Raw genomic sequence first — 19953 nt, forward strand, 5'->3', positions numbered from 1 at the left:
ATAAAAAAAACAACAAAGAAATACATAAGAAATTCTACAAACAAAGAAACAAATAAGGAAACAATTGGCTTTAGCAATTTTCCTTTGTTGAAACCTTTGAATTAGATTACAAAGAAGGCATCTTAAAAATAATTGAAGATAAATTGGGTGTTAAATTTGCAAAAAAAATGTTTTTCTCACGGAAAAAACTTGAATATTTTATTCATAATAACTAAAAATAATTATTTTCAGATTATTTTTTTATACTGGCTTGTAGTTTATGTGGTAAGGAATGTGCATGCCAAATTTCTGCGCGATCGCGCGAACCGCAGCCGAGATCAGAAGGGGGCCATCACCCCCCCCCCCCCTCCTCAATGCATCACAAATAGCCCAGTCATTTTAGGTTAACTTGTAACTAAAAACAAAAATTTAGTCGGCCTTCTTAGTATCAGATGTAAAAATTAATTCCTTTGATAAACTTACAGGTTATCAAGAACGAGCCATGCATTGTGTGTGTATGAAATGGAATATGTTCATAAACAGGTATATTCCATCCATTGGAGCCCTTGAGTACATTAATATATATCTTATTCTTTCACGGCATATTTAAATACAAGAGTTGCCAAAGCTGTTGTACATGTATAATTTCTCATTTCAGTTTATGTTTTTTAGGTTTTCGTTATTTGAAATACCTTTTGCCAATTTGTTTAATGTTTCCGTTAATTTGTTAATTATTTCCGATGTTATTATTATATAGTTGAATACTACAATGACATATACAGTAGTCGTTTCCCAGACACACTATTCACTTTCATTTAATATTTCTTTCTATAATTCCACAACACAAGTAGTTTCAATACCATACTTTATCCGTATTATTTGGTTGTGTTTGTGGCTTTGAACGCCGGTGCCTTAACCACTAGACCACAGAGACGGGTTAGTGGCTCGGGCGACCCCGATCCGATTGACCGTCAGGCACCGGCGTTCAAAGCTGGGGGCCCGGGTTCGATTCCCGGCAGAGACATTTTTTCGGCATCACCAATTTTTCCAAAGGGTAGATAGCTCTGGGGAACCTTGATTTAAGCTACGCCTACCATTGTTCTCTTCATTCATTTCTTTACAATATATTATGTATATATACATATATATAAATTAGCCCAAGAGTCTCGTCCAGGGGAAGAATCTCGAAGGGAAATTTCGTATGGGGATGACTCTTTCCGGGAATCACCATTTGGGCGTAGCCTGACACTTATCAACACTGCAATACAAATTAATACTTGACAAAGGTTTTCAATTGTTTCAGCTTTTTTTTTATTTATCAAAAGCAACATTTTGTTTCTTTGAGTCGATTCTAGTATACACCAAAATTGTGATTATAAATAGTTTAAGCCCCATGCAGACCTTTTATTGAGCAGAATATATATAGAGAGAGGGGGGAGATCAAAGAAGGGGATGGTTTATGATGCATTTCATACACTGCTAGACGAACAAGTTTTCACATATCTGATCCACCCATCTGGCCATGTACGTCATTATCCCGATATTTAAAGATCTGATCAATATAACATATAACAATGTGACAATAATAATAACAATAACTTAATCTTATTATAGCGTTTTTCATGAAATCCATATCAAAGCGCTTTACAATGTAGAACATAAGAAATATACAAACAAAAATGAATTAGAAATCTTACCAAAAAAATATATATATATCAAGGACACTGTAAATGGGGCTATGTTGAATATGCTTTCTTCATGAGATACATCTTTAAATTTGATCTAAACGATGTGATAAATTTTGGGTACAACGCAGGAAAGCTGAAAAAGTATTTCAAAGATATGGAGTTTGAAAAGGACCCATCACCAAAAAAATTAGTTTTTGACTGATAAGACATTTATTTTATAGCATAATTTTTTTTTAAAGTCTTCATAAGAAATGAATGAAAGAGGAGGGGAAAAGGGTTTGAATAATTGAAAGAATGGAAGTGATTAGCTGTATACCAAGAAGAATGATTATGATGTATATATTTTTATTCTTTTTAAATCATTTCTTTGATTATTTCGAAATGGATTTCAGGTTCCCATTTCCATATATATCTATACACTTTATTGCATAATATAACGCCCCCATCTTACAATCAAAATATATCTTTTAAAATATGAAATTATCTCCGAATAAAAAAAAACAGTTACTGTTCAAGGTCTTGGGCCCCTCCATAGGAATTACAATTATGGTTACTACAATGGGTGCCAAGATTGAAATCGCTATCGACCCATGTTATCATGGTACAATAATAATTGCGGGTTTCCATGATCTTGGGTTTTTCAAACGCAGAACGACAGATGTTTGACTTACTAACATGACGACTTTTGGACAAAATAGACAAGTCGTTTCGTAAAACGCTCTCCAAACAGATCGGGGAAGCTGACCCTGACTAAATTTTAGCAAAGGCAAAAAACGGAATATAGAAAAATATTGGTGAAGTTTTAATGGAAATCCATCAAATAATAACTGAGTTTAAACTTTCTGTGACGTCACAGACGAGCAGTCCGAGTCCGTAATTGTTTTGTGTGATACAAATTCCCCAAAACTCTGGGGGAAAAAAAAATGAATAGAGTGATTTTATATTTGCGGGAGGGGTCATGATATACGTAATTTTTACCACTTCAATGTCTTATTTTACGCGTCATGTTCCATGGAATTTATAAAATTCATACTACTTGATATGGGGCCGCTCACATATTACATGTATGACGTCACAAATAAAAAACTTTAAAATACTTAACTCTTAATTTTTAATTGATCATCATTCTTCACCATTAATTTCTCTAATTTCTTTCTGCTTGTGCTAAAGCCAACTTATCGTCAGGATGAACTTAAGTTCGCCCGAATGTGTTTATTCAAACTACTGATAAAATATATTTTCTATTTCATTTCTACGGACACTATATCTATCAGCTTGGCGTCAAGATTCCGTTTCTATCGTTCTGTAGAGAGCCGTAAGAGGGCGTTGGACTAGTTGATGAGCCGCTCTGTGCTTCCTCGGCCTCTTGTCTCGCTTGACGTCCCACTTTACTGTGTTTATATCCATAGAGGGCGTATATTAACAAGCCTGAAGAAGACACATAAAAGACAAGAAATATATATATAACATTTTTTGAAACTTCATTACGATACAGCAATTTGATATTGGGATTCTAACATTGGAATTCCAACTTCTCTGACTCACTCTCTCGGTATTATATTTAATGGAAACCTCCAGAGGAACTTCAAACATTCGCAAAGGACAAACAGGAAAACAAATTTGGCAAAAACGAACAAGCTGCCATCTTTCAGAGATCAAGGGACATGGAATTGATCATGGTTTGAATGCTTCTGACAAAAGACACTTTCATGGTTAAAAGAGAACTCTGATAATAAACGTAGCACGCAGCTGATCATTAGTGATATCTCCACCTTCTTATTTGAGGAAAGACGGGTCGACTTTAAACAAATTGTAATATATTCTGCATTTGACGAAATATGCCTTTAGCACATTCAATGTGAAAACTTTAGTATTCACCTAATGTGTATGGGACAGTGTAAATTCGGTACACAATACATACCGCTTTCACATCAAGGTAAGATCGTTGGTTACGATCGCAGAGACCGTACCCAGCGACCGATAAAATCATTTCATCGTACTCAGCGACGGATCGTATTGGTCGCTGAGTACGGCCTGATTGCGACGGATGCAAGCTTGATGTGAAAGCACATCATACTCAGCGACCGATCGAAATGCTATGTCATGCTCTATTCATCCTTTGTGACGTCATGCGCATAGCGTAAAATATGCGCAGATCATGATGCGCATAAACTTACAGCTACCGATCGCTCAGGGCCTGACCAAATTTTATTTTTGGTAGTGTGAAAGCACGTCCGATCGATCGATGGGTTCGGTCTCTGCGACCGTACCAACCGATCATACCTTGATGTGAAATCAGTATTAGACTTTCAAATTATATAGTGTGTCTGGTATGATCAGAAAACAAATGGATAGACAGAGTGCTCAGCAATTATTCTGAGCTCGACAGGAGTTTGAGTCGTGATTTAAAAAAAGGGGAATTTTCAAATCTGTTTGACATGAAAGCCACTATTGTCATGGTTGTAATCAGACATTAGTGCATGAAACTGAATGTCAAATAGGTTATCTTTGAGCACTTTTCATTCAGATCATGCAGGCATAGCAATAGTGATGCAATAATAATGGAACTATTCTAAACTTTGGAACTAACAGGACGCATTATCCCAATAACAATGAAGACGAATATGTGCCAACACTATAAACACGCGTTTCATAATACATATGAATCCAACAAACTCATGGAAAGACAATTATTGAATTAATCAGGAATCTAGGGTCGGACTTTTACGGGTTGCGAATTTTTTCCCCAAAAATAGACAAGCAGAAAATAAATCTTATTGCTCATTAAACAAGGTGCCCGCATCTTCTGTCATTCTCAGGATCCGAGCCTGGTTGTTGTTGTTTTTTGTGTATTTTGTCTGGGAATTATTCTTCATATTCATTTAGCTTTTAAGTCTGATGGACAAAGATAAATGCTTGTTATGTGACTTTTGTGCTTGGGGCCAGTGACGGCACCAGGGGGAGGCACGGGGAACATTTGCCCCCAGACAGTATTGATGCCCCCTCCCCAGAAATTTTGAAAACTGAAAAAGATGTATTGTTAAAGATATTCTCCAGGCTGAAGATATTTATATATCATTAAATAGAGTAAAAGTCACAGAGCAAAATGCTGAAAAGTTGATCAAAACAAATAACGAAGTTATTGAATTTTTAAAGTTTGCATTATTCCGGTGAAACAGTTCTAGGCATTTTTTATGAATATTCATTAGGTGGGCTGATTATTTCATATCCCTTCTTAATCTTTTGTATTTTATTTTATTAAATTAGGTTTTTTCAACATTTTTCTACCAAAAACTAAAACAATTGGATTGGCAACTGATTAGGTGGATTAGTTACTTATTGCTGCAACTTATTTCATCATTATGGAGACACATTAATTACACATTTATGAAAAAACGAAACAATTATAATTATTTCATGTAATAATATAAGAAAAAGATCAAGTGGGAATGTGATATTAGCCCACCTAATGAATATTCATGAAGACATATGCCAATTAATTAACTTCGTTATTTGTTATCCGATTTTGATGAAACTTTCAGCATTTTGCTCTGTACATTGTACTCTATTTATTGAGATATAAATATTCTCAGCCCGGATGATCCCTTTAAGGCTATCATAATCATCATACTCAAGCTGTAACGTGCTTCAAAATAGCATTTCAACTCTTCAAATTTAAAAAAATTTGTCATTCAGTCACTATTAGCTCCCATCAATATTAACTGTTAATCACTAACATAAATCTTTCAGGTCATTAAATAAAATTCAAAATTTTGCTAGCGCTTCGCGCTTGCAGTGGCTGTTGATTGAGATATATGATTTGTTGAATATGATAACATGGGGCTAAAAAGATCGAATTTTCAAGTCCAGATACACAAATTATTATTCTTGTGATTTTAGTTTTCTTTATATGTCTTAGCGAGATACGCATCCTGCAAGTGCTAAAGGTAAAAAAATTCAGCTTGCGTTCACATCAATTGTTTAATTATATACCCATCCTATTTATGTCTTAAGAAAAGGTGCTTAGAACGTGCAGTTATTATCTCAGGATATTAAAAAAAATTAGCTCGAGCTTCGCGCTCGCATTATTTTTTGAGATATCAACTTTACAAGTCGCTGCTAACAGTTTTTAACAGGTCCCTTTTCAAATTTTGTATGACCTATATTAAAATTCTTAGCTCGTGCTTAGCGCTCGATTTTGTGAAACAATCAAACAATTTTAAGGTTCGCATTTGCCCCCCCCCCCCCCCCACTTTAAAAATCCTGGAGTCGCCACTCTTCGGATTGGGGTGCTTTGTCATTGTCTTATCCACTTTTAAAGAGAACAAACAATAAAAAGATGAATAGATTGAGATCCGTTATCGAACCAACGGATCTCAATCTATTCACGTTTTTGTTTTGTTTTTTTCTTTGTGACGAAAAAAAAAGGCTGCGGACGGAGGATTTTTGTTAACTCTCGATTTGATAACCAAATTTTCGAACTTTTAATGGCCCTTCATCAGGACTTGATTGTGTCAGGAGGAGGGGAAGGTTATGAATGTCTAGTGCATAATTATATAACTTACCTATGGCAATCCATACAAAGAACCGGATCCACGTGATAAGAGTAAGCATAAGCATCAATCCACAATTAAGAAGAACGCTTAGAATCGGTACTAAGGGCACAAAAGGAACCTACGGGATATAGAAGAAAATAATAAACATAGCTCAATCGTAAGCACGGTAAGAGTTAATTGTGCAATCTTACCTCTCCATGTCACTCTAAATGCAAAAGAGGTAGTCTGGTCCCTAATGACACACCTCTCAGAGTGAGACGAGGGGCCAGTCAGTTTTGAGTGGGACTTACATCTTCTGAGAATGAATTATAGCCCTTCTGAAAATGAACAGTGTTTTGTAAAGACATTTTCACTCCAAAAATAAGTAAATTCACTCTGAAAAGATGGTAATCTCACTCAAAAATGACTGGTCCCTCGTATTAATTTGAGAGGAGTATGATTAGGGACCAGATTATCTCTTTTGCATTTATAGTGATTTGTTTTTCTCAAGATAATAGGCAACAAAGGCCTTGATTCAAATACTGTAAGCAATCACTAAACTTCGTTTTTTCGAATTATTTATTCATTCAGACGTTTCTGAGCCTAAAAAGCCCACATGGAAAACGTAAATATTTTCGCTGAATAGCTAGACAATGGCGAGCCAAATAATATTTGACCTGGGGCCCGTAACACAAAGCTTAGCAATGATCGTAGAACATTTTTCGACGATTGATTCCATTGACTACAATGTACAATCAATCGTGAAAATCAAGCGTACGATCAATTACTAGCCTTTGTGTTACGGGACCCTGGTCAGTATTCACTATGTCTCCATCGGGTAAAGCAATACCGACATTTAAAAAAAAAATGACGCTTATTTGGCTCTAACCTTTTGAAGAGTTTCATTTTATCATTAAAGGACTAATCCACCCGAGAAAAATGTTGATTTAAATCAATAGAGCAAAATCAAATAAGCATAAAGCTAAACATTGTATCGTAATTGGATGTAAGATAAGAAAGTTATTTCACAAATTATACACACAACTTAATGACATGCTAACGAGAGGCTCTGTTTTGGTAAATTGCACATTTTAGTACGTACAGTGTAGGGTGCAATTTACCCAAATGTGCAGTTGCTCTGTTACGACACATTTTGGTAGATTTAGCAAACTATGTAGGACATTATCGGCACATGTGCTAAAATTATGGGGAGCCAAAAATTCAAAAATTCTGTTGATATTGCATATTTCTTATGTGTACTATTTTATTTCCTTTTGCTTTCATAATAAAAAAAATCAGTTATCATTCCCAGACACTTATGAACAATTTGAGTGTCAAATGAGTTAATAAATTGAATGTTTACTGTTAAGGATTTGTGCCCCAATTGGTTCTCCATACTTAAACCACTACTTTAAACCAGGGTTTAATTTAAACCCGAGTTCAGAATACGGGCAAATGTCTTCAAACCGCCAATACAGAGGACGGATGAGGAGAAAATTAGAATATTTCATACTTCATGGAATAAAGTGAGTGGATGACGTCAGTATCTTGATTTGAATATCGACCAGAATGTGCATAATTTATCTTATCTGAGAGTAAGTTAAATTTAAAGATGTCATAACTTTATTATTTTACATCCAATTTGATGATATCGTCAGTGTTATGCTTGTTGGAGTTTAATCTTTGGATACACATCAACTTTTTTTTGAGGGGTGGACTTGTCCATCAAGAATGGGAACATAATATAAACTTACACTGAACTGCTGACCCGGGTCGTTCTGGTAATGCAGAGGTATTAAACTAAAACAGATCAAACTCACAATGGACATCGAAATCAAAAAGAGGATGGCCCACCAGTCACAAGCAGCTAAATATTCGTATCCATGGAGAACAATGGCGATGGCTCCGACCCCAAATAGGACTCCTATGAGAAGGGCCACTAATACGACCTTTCCCGGTGTGTAGCCATAGAGCCGCCATATGATGGGCCATCCTCTGTATTTTTCTATTAGAGTCCCAGCAAGATGGAGATCATAGGCATTATCCGTGTGGGTCACGATGGGATCTGCTGATGATGCCGAACGCAGAGGATATTCCAATGGCATCAGATTGTGATTGTCACCTTTTGCGTCGTACTCATCTCTTGAAAAGGAATCCTGTATGCTGACGTTGATGTTGTAGCCACCAGGTCTGTAGCGTAACACCACTATTGAAGCTGCTACAATGGCATAGGCACAGAGAACACCGATCGACAGAAACGCGACAAGGTCTACCAATGTGAAGAATATATCTAGCAGGGCAACGAAGAATCCGAATATGATCCCGGCGGTGACAGGTACCTGAGTCCTGCCATTAACTGTTGCCAGGAATTCAAATATCAGTCCATCTGATGCCATCGCGTAAAGGGATCGAGGCAGACAAAAGAGGGACGTTAAGATACAAGTAAAGGTAGAACATATAGCTCCAACCCCAACCACCCACTCGGCCCATAGGACACCATTGTATTGGAAGGCCTGCGAAAAGGCTGAGGCTGCATTAAGTTCCCAATATGGTATAATCAATGTCAGTATTGCTGATGGAATCATGTATAAGATTGTTATGATAACAATAGATGAAACCATTGCGAATGGTATACTTTTCCTAGGGTTCAGAGTCTCCTCACTAGATATTGCAATGACGTCGAAACCAACGTATGAATAGAAACACGTCGCTGCTCCTGTTATAACTCCCTTAAAGCCATATGGAGTGAATCCACCTGGCCCTTCCCAGTTCTCTATATTCACATACTTTGCACCCAACCCGACAATGATTCCTACGACAATAACATTAACTACTAAGAAGATATTGTTCAAGGTCGATGATGTTCCCACCCCAAGGAGAACAAAGATCATGACAAATAGACAATATGCCGCTCCCAGGATATCAGGATATGGGGCTATAAATGGTACGTCCCATGTTTTATTCCCCATTACGTAGGTTATTGTGAAGTTTGAGTAAGCTCCATTCGATAACTCATCGATGTAACCACTGAAGGAGCGTCCAACCGATGCAGCAGAAGCAGTGTACTCAAGGATCATGTTCCATCCAATAAGGAATGCCCACAACTCACCGATGGTGACATAGGTGAACAGGTACGCAGAACCAGTCCTTGGAATCCGACACGAGAACTCTGCATAGCACAACGAAGCGAACAGGGAAGCCAGACCGGCGATGAAGTAGGAAATAAACACGGCAGGACCGGCATATTCCTTGGCAACGGTTCCAGTCAGTACATACAACCCGGCACCAAACATGGAACCAATGCCAAGGAAAGTCAGGTCGATAGTGCTCAGGTAACGTCGTAAAGGAGTCGAATACGTGTCTTCATCTGGGCTAAACTGCTTCTTTCGACTAAGCGTCTTCAAGAACCTGACGCAAGAGTTTTGTCCGTTTCCCTCCATTGTGGCTGACTCAACTGATGTCACTGGTGAACAGCGATGCTACAAATAGGAAATGCCCCTCAATAAGGTATCAGGTAGTATCCGACATTTCTGCAGCAAGAAAATATTTATGAAAACAAAATATCAATTTCATGAATGGAACTTTGATAAAGGTCCAATAATGTGTATTTTTTTAGACTGTCATCTAATGTTCCTATTTTACACAAGTGCATGTGACTGTTGGTTTGTTTTCATCCGTTAATTTTGTGAAAAATTGAATCAATGGATTATAAGCGGCCTCTAGCTTTCTGTAACGTATTTATATTTGATTTTAAAAAAGTCACTCGTAGGATTTTTGAACCGTCCCCGAAACTTGTTTAATACATAACAATGTAGTAAGGGGTTATTCGATTATTGAAATGAAAACTGTGTAAAATATAGCATTGCCACGCTTCTTTAAATTAGTGTTAAAGATCTTTTTGGAAGCAAACAAATATACATGTCTATCATATTTAACTATACAAAATTATTATTATCATCCAAAAATGTGTATACTTTGTAAATAGTGTTCTTGTTTGGTTATCTATTTATATATGCCTATGGACATGCTGAAGACAGCTTGATAGATGTTAGCATGTTTTTTTTCTCTCTCTCTACACCGTATTGAAATGAATAAACTGAAATAGATAAACTGAAACTTTACAACGATGGAAGGATGAAAAATATAAGTTTTTAAAGCTTTAGAACATAAAACCCGCAAGCCTTGCGGAACCAAACTTCTAGTCTTTTATAACGTCATGTTATGTAATTTCGAATAATGATCACTTGCGTTTGAAAGTGCGATTATTTACTTGATTTCAAGACTCTAAACTCGAGTGTTTAAAACGATATGCACCGGAAATATTTTGGGCAATGTTTAGTGCTTAGATGGCCGACGAAAACCTAAAGCTCCACTAGTATATTAATATTATTTTTGTACTTTCGTGATTTCTTTCTTTGCGTTTTGTTTTGATATGGCAGTTATGTGAATAAGCTTTTGGATCTTGTATTTATCTTTATTAAACCTAAAACTTCAAATGTTGACATTCTGAAGAATAAACCAGTTCGTTGTTCCATTCTGCGCATGATTACAAGGTCATTGATACTAAAGTGACACGGTGGTCTAATATCTAATGAGATAAGCACCAACTTTGATGTCTTGATTATTCATGAATTCTTTTGAATTGTGTTTTTAATCACATCCATAAAAAAAACAATAAGTCTGCTAGCGATTGGTATTTCACAGTTGGCCAAGAACACTGTTATAACAACATGCTAGTGCATGCATTCATAGTAGAAATGCAACAAATAGCTTTATAGAGTGTTCATTTGTGTGCTATTCTAGTCACCTGGGACCCGTTCCAGAAAGTGGCGATCAAACGCAACTCAAAAAATCTTACGCAACTTGATTTTCAGCCAATGAAGCACCCGCATTCGTGACTTGCGCTTGATATTTTGACTTGCGTTTAAACGCGACTCTCTCTGCAACAGGCCCCTGATCTATTCTGCTTCATCTTGCTACATTATGTAAGGCAGGCTTACATAACATCTTGTTTTGAAATCTGCCTATCATAATGAAATAAATGAAAGTCATTTGACCAAAATTGCCCATGAACTAACTAAAAACTGGTCTAGGCTAAGCTAATTTTCTCCTTTTTCTGTGCTTTTTGACCAGCCAATTATTATTTCGTTTATTTACAGAAAACATTCTCTGTCGAATTTTTGTTGTTTTTTGTGTGCAGCTGGTCACATATTTTGGTCTTGAACTATTGAGGACAAGTGTGATGTCATTGTTTTTATGGCAAGATAACAGGCGCACGTGCAGATGGCGGTTATTCAAGACGAACGTGGTGTAACACTCATGGATATTATGTTTTTTGACCTTTTGAAGTAATTAAAATCATTTTTACATTATAGCAGGTACCTCTAAATCGTTACATATATCCAGCTGATGCAGTAGAAAGAGAAGCACATCCGGCAATACGTTGATTGGAATGAACATGACAAAAAGAGAAAATATTGATAAAGGCTTGATGAAAATTCGTCAAAGAATACGTGACGTAATATGCGATCAGCCTCCTCATTCATACATATAGCATTTATAGATAAATTTCATAAATTAATTTCTTATTGAAAATGACGGATACGATTGTTTTATCTTCCAAAATAGGGTATGAAAGGTCTGATGATGTACACGCGTATCACATAGATATATTTTCAAAAAATTCTCTCTTTTCCCTTGTCATGTTTGAGACATCTTCTATCAGATTAGCTAGGGACGACGAAGAAATGCTATTTGATTGTTAGGTTTACATTTTATGAGCAATATTTAAGCTTCATCCACATTTCAATGTTTTCGTATTTTGTTCAAGTTAGATTGAGTAATCTAGTGAATTCTTAGTAGAACAGGCCAGAGCCCTAATGTCTGATGCATAGTCGAATAGTGATGGTGCTCCTCAGACCTCAGCCAATAAAAATCAAGAAAAGTTGTCAGATCTAACAACAAATTGCGATAAAATACTCTTCTGGGGTGTTTAATGCCTAGTTGAGTTGGGTATGAAAGACACGACTGCATTGGTCAGTTCATACCAAGAGGACGCTCAATACTGGATATTGATCAATAAGATTGCGCGTTGCATATCCTGCACGCGTTGGCATATGTCCATTAAGTCATACCACGGACCTACCTCTGTGAAACCCCCCCCCCCCCAGCCCGATCCCTACTTCAAATAAATTGAACCAGGAGAGGTGTTATTGTTGATATTGAACACAGACAAATAAAAAAATGAATAAATAAATAACATCACTATCGATATATTCATGACTAGATAGATCGATTCTTCCAATTTTTCTGTGGGACCCTTTTATAGCAGAATAGTCTTACTGGCTGAGAGGAGAAAATCAGACTTGCATATACCATCACGGAGATTTTTAACGCTTTTGGATGCTTTATCAGGGCCTCGTTTCAAATACTACACACCATTCAGCCAATTGCGCTCGTATATTAACGGGTAAATGAATAACGGGTAATTGAATATGAATTGAAATTTTAAAAAAATGTATAATTACTTTCATCAATCGTTTACCAGATGCGAAATTTAATAAACACGGTAATGAATAGCTGATGTATATGCGTGTGTGTGAGTATGTAATTTGGTTTTTTAGACGTGCACCAATCATATATATGAATATCAAAGTTTGGGATCTAAAACGTCACCATAAGAAAGGATTCGAACCGCGGTCTCTACAGCGCTTGGATTACAGGCGCACGCCACAACGCCCAGCGCAATGGAGCAAAATTACATGAGTTGTGAGGGCGGTGTATTCTTATTTCAAAAATAACAACCAGTGCAACATTTAGAAAAGATGGTCACTCCTCCAACCTTTTAAAATGTTGAATTAGCATTTCATTATTTTTTAGAGTGAAAGGTCTTAGAGTAGCTACACAACTTTTGTGACGTGAGTTTTGGGGTAATTCATTTAAGAACGGCAGGTTTGGATCGATGCTTATAGGTCCTATACTACAGGATACCCTACCGCCATGTCATCGGCAGATGATTTTTTTTTATTGTTATTGTTATACCGAGGTTTTTTTACCTGACTGCTAAGAAAGCACGAATGCCTGTGAGGAAGCAACCAGAGGACCGACGGCTTAAGGTCCTCTCCGAGGGACCTGGTAATGAGGATAAATGCCTTACCAAAGGGCACTAGCGCACCACTTGGGAATCGAACCCGGGTCACCGGAATCCGAAACCCCCGCTCTACCGACTGAGCTATCGCGCCTCCTTTCATACCAGGTGCAAATTCTTAGCCCAACAAGCTTCATGGGACAGGATATAAAGTATGGAGAGTGTAATTGACAAAGTACAAACACCTGGATATCGCTCGCAATCGCAGGTGAATGTCAAATCATTGCAATTCATTTATCCCCGATGAACATGTGATTATCAAAGGGGCAAGTCGACATTTTTGAACATCCGACCCCCATTTTTCTCAAGTTTTATTTCACTTCATTTCCGACCAAGTCATGGTCATTTTAGAGCATTACAGACACTGCACTGGCGTAAATCCCGGGGGATGGGGGGATATATCCCCCCACTTTTCGAGGAGGGGGGGGGGTGGCCTGTACAAAAATCCCCCCACTCTTTACAAAAGAAATTTAAAAAATCACAAGAGATAATTGTTTTATTGGTAAAAATTCTTCCTAAAATACCGCTTAACAAATAAAACAATATTATTGAATCATAAAATGCAAATAAAGAGCCAGTTCACCATTTCCAAACGAAATACTAATGTCCTTATTATAACATTGAAGAGAAACCCCCTTTTTTTCCAATTCATCAATGTTGGGGTCTTTGGGAAGGGAATAAGATGGAATGTCAAACATTTTTTAATGTAATCTCTAATAAAACCATTAAACCATCATGGGGTAAAAAATATAATAATATTAGAGGGGCATTTGCCATATGGACATACAGTGGCGTAACTACGGGGGGCATGGGGGGGGGCACATCCCCCCCCCCCCCCATCGGCTGACCAAAAAAAAAACGGGGAAAGGGGGAAAAGGAGAAAAGAGGGAGAAAGGTAGAGAAACGTTGTGGGAAAGAAGAAAATATTATTCAATATAATATTATATCATAATTATGTTAAGTTACATTAAATAAGAAACATTTTTATCATAACTTTATGAGACATAATTTGCCCAGGGCCTACGTCTTCATTGTTCCTGCTGCTCGCATTGTCTGTTTAACGAGATATATAATCCTGTTGTACTAGAACATCCCGTTTTCAAGTCAATATAAACCAAATATATTTCCTAGCACTTGAGTTATCATTGTTTTATGTAATGACATGTGCTTCTTTTTCATGACTCAAAAAGTGATTGCCCCATGTTAAGGTCTTCGTATATATGAAACATTTCCTGTCCGTGATTACGTTCGCATTAGTGGATTGGTGAGATATGTCTGATCTTCATGAATTCCTAAAATCAGTCCTTAAAATGTCTCTTCTTCTGATCTGAATATCAAAAATTTTCAGCTCGCGCTTCGCGCTCGCATCATTTGGTTAATGAAATACGTATGGTCCTAGTTAATTCCTACAAAGAAACCTTAGAATGTTCCACTTAAGGTCTGAATTATCTAAATTTTCAGCTCGCGCTTCGCGCTCGCATTGTTTAGCGAGAAAGGTACCTATCATGATTACACAAAGCTGATTATAATGTCCCTTCTTAGGTGTGAATATAAGAAAATTTAAGCTCGCGCTTCGCGCTCGCATTATTTGATCAGGGAGATACATATCCGTTTAATAACATTGTCTTTAAAATGTCTCTATTAGGTCGGTATAACTGGCAACTGAGCGCGCTCACTAGCGCACTCACTCAGTGATTCAAAAATTTTGCTAGTGCCCCCCCCCCCCAATGCCGTGACCCACGGTATGCCACTGTGGACATATCAATGACAATTCCTTGCATATCTAACAACATGATTGCAAAAAAAAATACCAAAATATTTCAGTCATCCCCCCACTCATCAACACGGATTTACGCCAGTGATTACAGACTGCCAAAAGAACCAGAAATTCGAGACAGGAATTTTCTTTAAGGTCCCACATACATGACATATGGAGTCCGACTTACATATTCAATAGAATTGCCCAAAGGTATAAAAAAAATAAGGCTAAGTTCATTTTAGATAAGTTTAGATATCGAACCCATCTTTTACATGTTTTAGGTGCATTTCTGTAGAATCTGATATACCACAGATGTTCGCAGCCATTATCATGAATATCGCAATCAAATGAATAACTTGTCTACCATTACCAATTTAATGCATTCGATTTCTATAACGACTGTAATCACTACCAGGAATTTGCACGCTATGATTATGATTAAATGAAATATAAATCTCATTCTATTTCATATACAGTATACATACCTTTGCCATTATCATATCATGCATATTCTACATTTGCATTAATTCACGTTTAGCACATTACGTTAGATTTGTGTATGTTCAAGATTTCTAGTATATTTCCGTATCGAAGCGCACATAATACCCGGTCATGATTATCGTTTCAAACTATGAAAAGTAGAATCTACAATATAAATTCTTAAATTAATGAACAGAAAATTATTAAACATATTATTTGGTATCAAGTTTTCTTTACTCCATTGAGTGCATACATGTATTCACTCTTCCGTGTGTTGTTTATATATATTTCAACCTGCACTTTACTGACCACTTAGATATGCATGGATAACTTTCAAAATGAATTATACTTGAATGCCTTTTTTGAGAGCGTCATGGAGAATGTATTATAAGGTATAACTCAACAATATCGTGCACGAAAGCGTTTTCATACAAACTGCATGGTAACTGCGTGGAAATGCATTTTGTGAGAAAAAAAAGTTATTATTAGGTTTCTGAATTGAGCATGATATAATTATTATCCGAGTAGTCGTAAATTTATGAAGCGCTATTTAAAAACTTATTATTATTATTATTGAAGTATTCGGATCAATTGCCAATAGGATTAGTTTGAGAGCTTAATTTGCAAAATTTGTGTTCCTAACCCTAACCCTTATTGATTTAAGGATAGAGTGTAGTAGATTTCATGTGTTAAGGTTAATTACTGCCAAACATATTTCCGTACAATTACAAATGTGAGCAGTCTTCTCCCGGTCATGCATTCTTTCTGGATTTTATGACATGATGAGAAAAGTTGAGAATGTGAGCTATTTATACACATAAACCGCAATCCTCCCGTTCCATTAATTAATGCATGGTAAACATGGTAAATGTCTTGAATTTCAGATTTCGAATTATTCATTTCCGTTCAACAAAATAAACAAAAATACAATGGTAGTATCAATACGTAATCAAAATGACACAGACAATTCAATAACATCACATTAAAAAAAATATTGAAGTTGGTTGCATTCAACAGAATTAGGCCCGTGAGCGTGTTTTGCATATTATAGGAATGTTGATGCAAGGAAAAAAATGTGTTTTTTATTTTTAATTATGTATGTACATATATATATATATATATATATACACGATAAAACGAATGTGTATTTAGATAAGGGGCTGGGACTGACAGTTAATTACAGTAATGTCTTAGATCATTGTATGATTAGTTATGCTTTTATTCAAACCAACTAATTAAAAAAGAAACTATTCACTTTTCAAGATCATTCATGCTGTTGTTGTCGAAACAAAATAATTACAAGCAAACTAAAGTCTGGTGTAAATCAAGATAAGGATACACATAATAACAATACAAAAATACAACAGTTCATCTGCAGATATGTTAAGGATTGATGGGTCTACTAATCTAATAATGAAATCAAAGTAAAGTTACTTACCCTTTTCGTGACAATATCGTAAAGAAATTTCAGCTCTTAAGCTGAAAACCCATGATTTGGCTGTTTAGAATGCAGCGGATTGGCAGTGGAAGCAAAACTAAAAAGCAATAAGTTGACCTACGGTTCGAGATTATGACACGTTATGATTGCATTTTGTATTTGAGTCAGAACGCATCCAACCAAATCACGCCATGGAACAAAATTATGGACTGCGATCGTTCAATCCCAAGTTTGCTGTGCACGTTGAAAGCTGAAGAAATTTCAAGGAGTGGCTGCACTCCCTGCACAAAAAAGGACATCAATTAAATTTTCTTTTGACCTTCTTTTGTGGGGGAATGCTCTATGGTCTCCTCAAATTTCAAACGGAGTAGCCAGAGAACACACAGTGCTTGCAAGGTATAAGCGATGTCAGTAACGTTAGAAGGTGATTATTGGTTTGCTGGTATACTTGATAATTAACAGGGCAGGATTCTGTTTCATCCTGACAAAGACACAACACGCGAATTGGTTCTGCTGTTGGTGGTGTTATCGTTTTCAAATCGTATAATTTCTTAATTATTTTCTATAATAACAAATAAAACACCACATACTATATTTCTGCAAATAACATATAGGCCTACAATAACACATGCAGGAAAAGAATATAGTTGGCGTAGTCGAAAAAATAAATCTACAGTAAAAGAATGCTTCTCAATCTATTATCAAAGAAGACAAATTTCTTAGTTTTAACATGTTTAACATACCAAATATAATGCTCAACAGATAAATGAAAGTTCAACATAGATTTGAAGCATTCTGTATCAATGCATTTTATTTGCATTTATTCAAAACGTGTCATATTTTAGATACAAAATATTCAAATAAATATTTTATTTACTTAAAGTAACTATCTTTTAAAACAAAATATTGTATATCAATAATAAAAAACGACTACTAATTGTATTTGTTTTTTTTTTCTTCAAAGAATAATGCCGTTTTCATGAAGAAGATCTAATAGTTTATTTACACCTTTTTAATACCAACATTTCTTGTCAATCTCAAATATTATTCCATTTTCAATGAGCTATATTGATATTGATGTCCAGCGTTATTGTTAAGTCCATGACTGAGCAACATCCAGAATAATAATAATAGCCAATTTTTTGTAAAGCGCTTTTCCCAGAATGGCTCAAAGCCAGTTACAGCATATCATTACCCCGGTCATTGGATTAATTTCAATCCCGCACGGAAAGTGCACAATTTCCACTCCCTTGGGAGCATTCCTTGCATTCATCGCAGCCTCATTATGGCGCTAGCAAAATAAAACATACAATACCTTTCGCATCCTACCGGGTACCCATTTAGCACCCTGGGTCGAGAGTGGCAAAGTGTGGATTAACGCCTTGCCAAAGGACGCTAGACCGCGGTGGGATTCAAACACACGACCCTCTGTTTACAAGGCGAGAGCCAGAACCACTACACCACGGCTCTTCCACTGAGGTGAATGAGGTTTCAATGTCTATTCTGTAAATGAAGACCCTGCTAGAAATAACATCGTCAAACAGTGTGAGCACAGTGTGTTCTTATAGTGGACTATGTCAAAATATCCGATTCACACTCTTAAAAATATGCTCAAATTAAAAAGTGTGAATATAACAATATGGGCACCTCGACAGTGTGACTGCTCACATTGTCGACTATGTAAACATTATTTTGATTCACACTGTTGAAATGCTAAAATTTAACAGTATGCGTGAACACACTGTGGGACACTGTGTAGTTTCCAATGTGGTTTTTAGTCTATTGTTGTATTATTTTAAAGATCTTTGCAGCCCAACAAATTAGTTTGTAGGCCGACATGCGGAAAGGTGTTTCCATATTAAAGTTCTAGTAAGTATTAATACGTAAACAATATATGATATCTTGAAGTCATCAATTGATTGATTAAAAATGACTTGTTGAGTGGTTGTTCTAATCAATAGTTTCCTTCCTGATCTGATTTCATTTTCCATATGCTGTGAATCATTGATTGTCGTCTGGATTTTTATATCAGTAAAAGAAATAATAAACAGCTTATATCAAAACACAATCGGAGTATGAAGATTACATAAAAAGGGTGATTTACTCATATAGCGGAATAGAAAGAGGAACACTAGCATGACTAGGAACATTAATCTAGAGGAAAACTTGTTGAAAAACAAAATACCTTGTTCGAGAAAACATTCACTTACAAACACTCGTTTATTAAATCTATTCAATTATCAATCATAAAACGTGTTACAGCGAGAAGAACATAGTTCGTGAAAATTTAGAATTTATTCATATTTTTTCTTACAGCGAGGAGAGTCACGCATAAACGGGCGACGGAAATCTGCTTGGATCATTTTACATAGTATACCAGGGTAGTTGATCAGATAGATGAGACCATAACGACCTTATTTTGTTAACAGAATTTGTGCATTTATTGCGAAAAAGCCTTCATAACATTTCCATTCATTACACAATCGATACAATCCGATAGACTATTCAATTTATTATGTTTTCCGTCGATTTTTATTTGTATGCAATAAGATCATGACAATTGGATGAACGGATGTGCCGTGATATCTATATCACAAATACCTGATATCTATATCACAAATACGCAGCCGTTAGAACTTATGACAGTTAATAGCCTCTTGTGCAAGATGGTCAAGGCAAAAAAAACATCCATGAATATCATTTACATTGTGTCCTTCTTATTTTCTTCCATAGACAGATCAAACAGAGTCAGACATAATATCAGTTGGAGAGTTTGTGAGTATATGCCTCTATTTGCTTGGTCCTGTATTAATGATACATGTTTTCGTATATAGTCAAGATCTCACTAGCACGTTCATGACGTTGATAGTCATTCGCAATGTAGTGGCGGATCTATAGGGGGGAAAGGGTGCCATGAACCCCCTTAA

General features: G+C 36.2%; 1 protein-coding gene across 1 annotated transcript; it reads right to left on the bottom strand.

The window, feature by feature from the left end:
* Positions 1–1270: 1270 nt before the first annotated feature.
* Positions 1271–17395, bottom strand: LOC129276802 (cationic amino acid transporter 4-like). The gene is made up of 4 exons (XM_054913206.2): positions 17027–17395; positions 7957–9732; positions 6233–6341; positions 1271–3095 (listed from the first exon to the last, which is right to left on the bottom strand). Exons 2-4 carry the CDS (start codon positions 9640–9642, stop codon positions 2938–2940), a joined length of 1953 nt encoding a protein of 650 aa, XP_054769181.2. The 5' UTR covers positions 9643–9732; positions 17027–17395; the 3' UTR covers positions 1271–2937.
* Positions 17396–19953: the final 2558 nt, after the last annotated feature.

The sequence above is a fragment of the Lytechinus pictus genome, chromosome 14, assembly GCF_037042905.1.
Source record: "Lytechinus pictus isolate F3 Inbred chromosome 14, Lp3.0, whole genome shotgun sequence".
Classification (NCBI taxonomy): domain Eukaryota; kingdom Metazoa; phylum Echinodermata; class Echinoidea; order Temnopleuroida; family Toxopneustidae; genus Lytechinus; species Lytechinus pictus.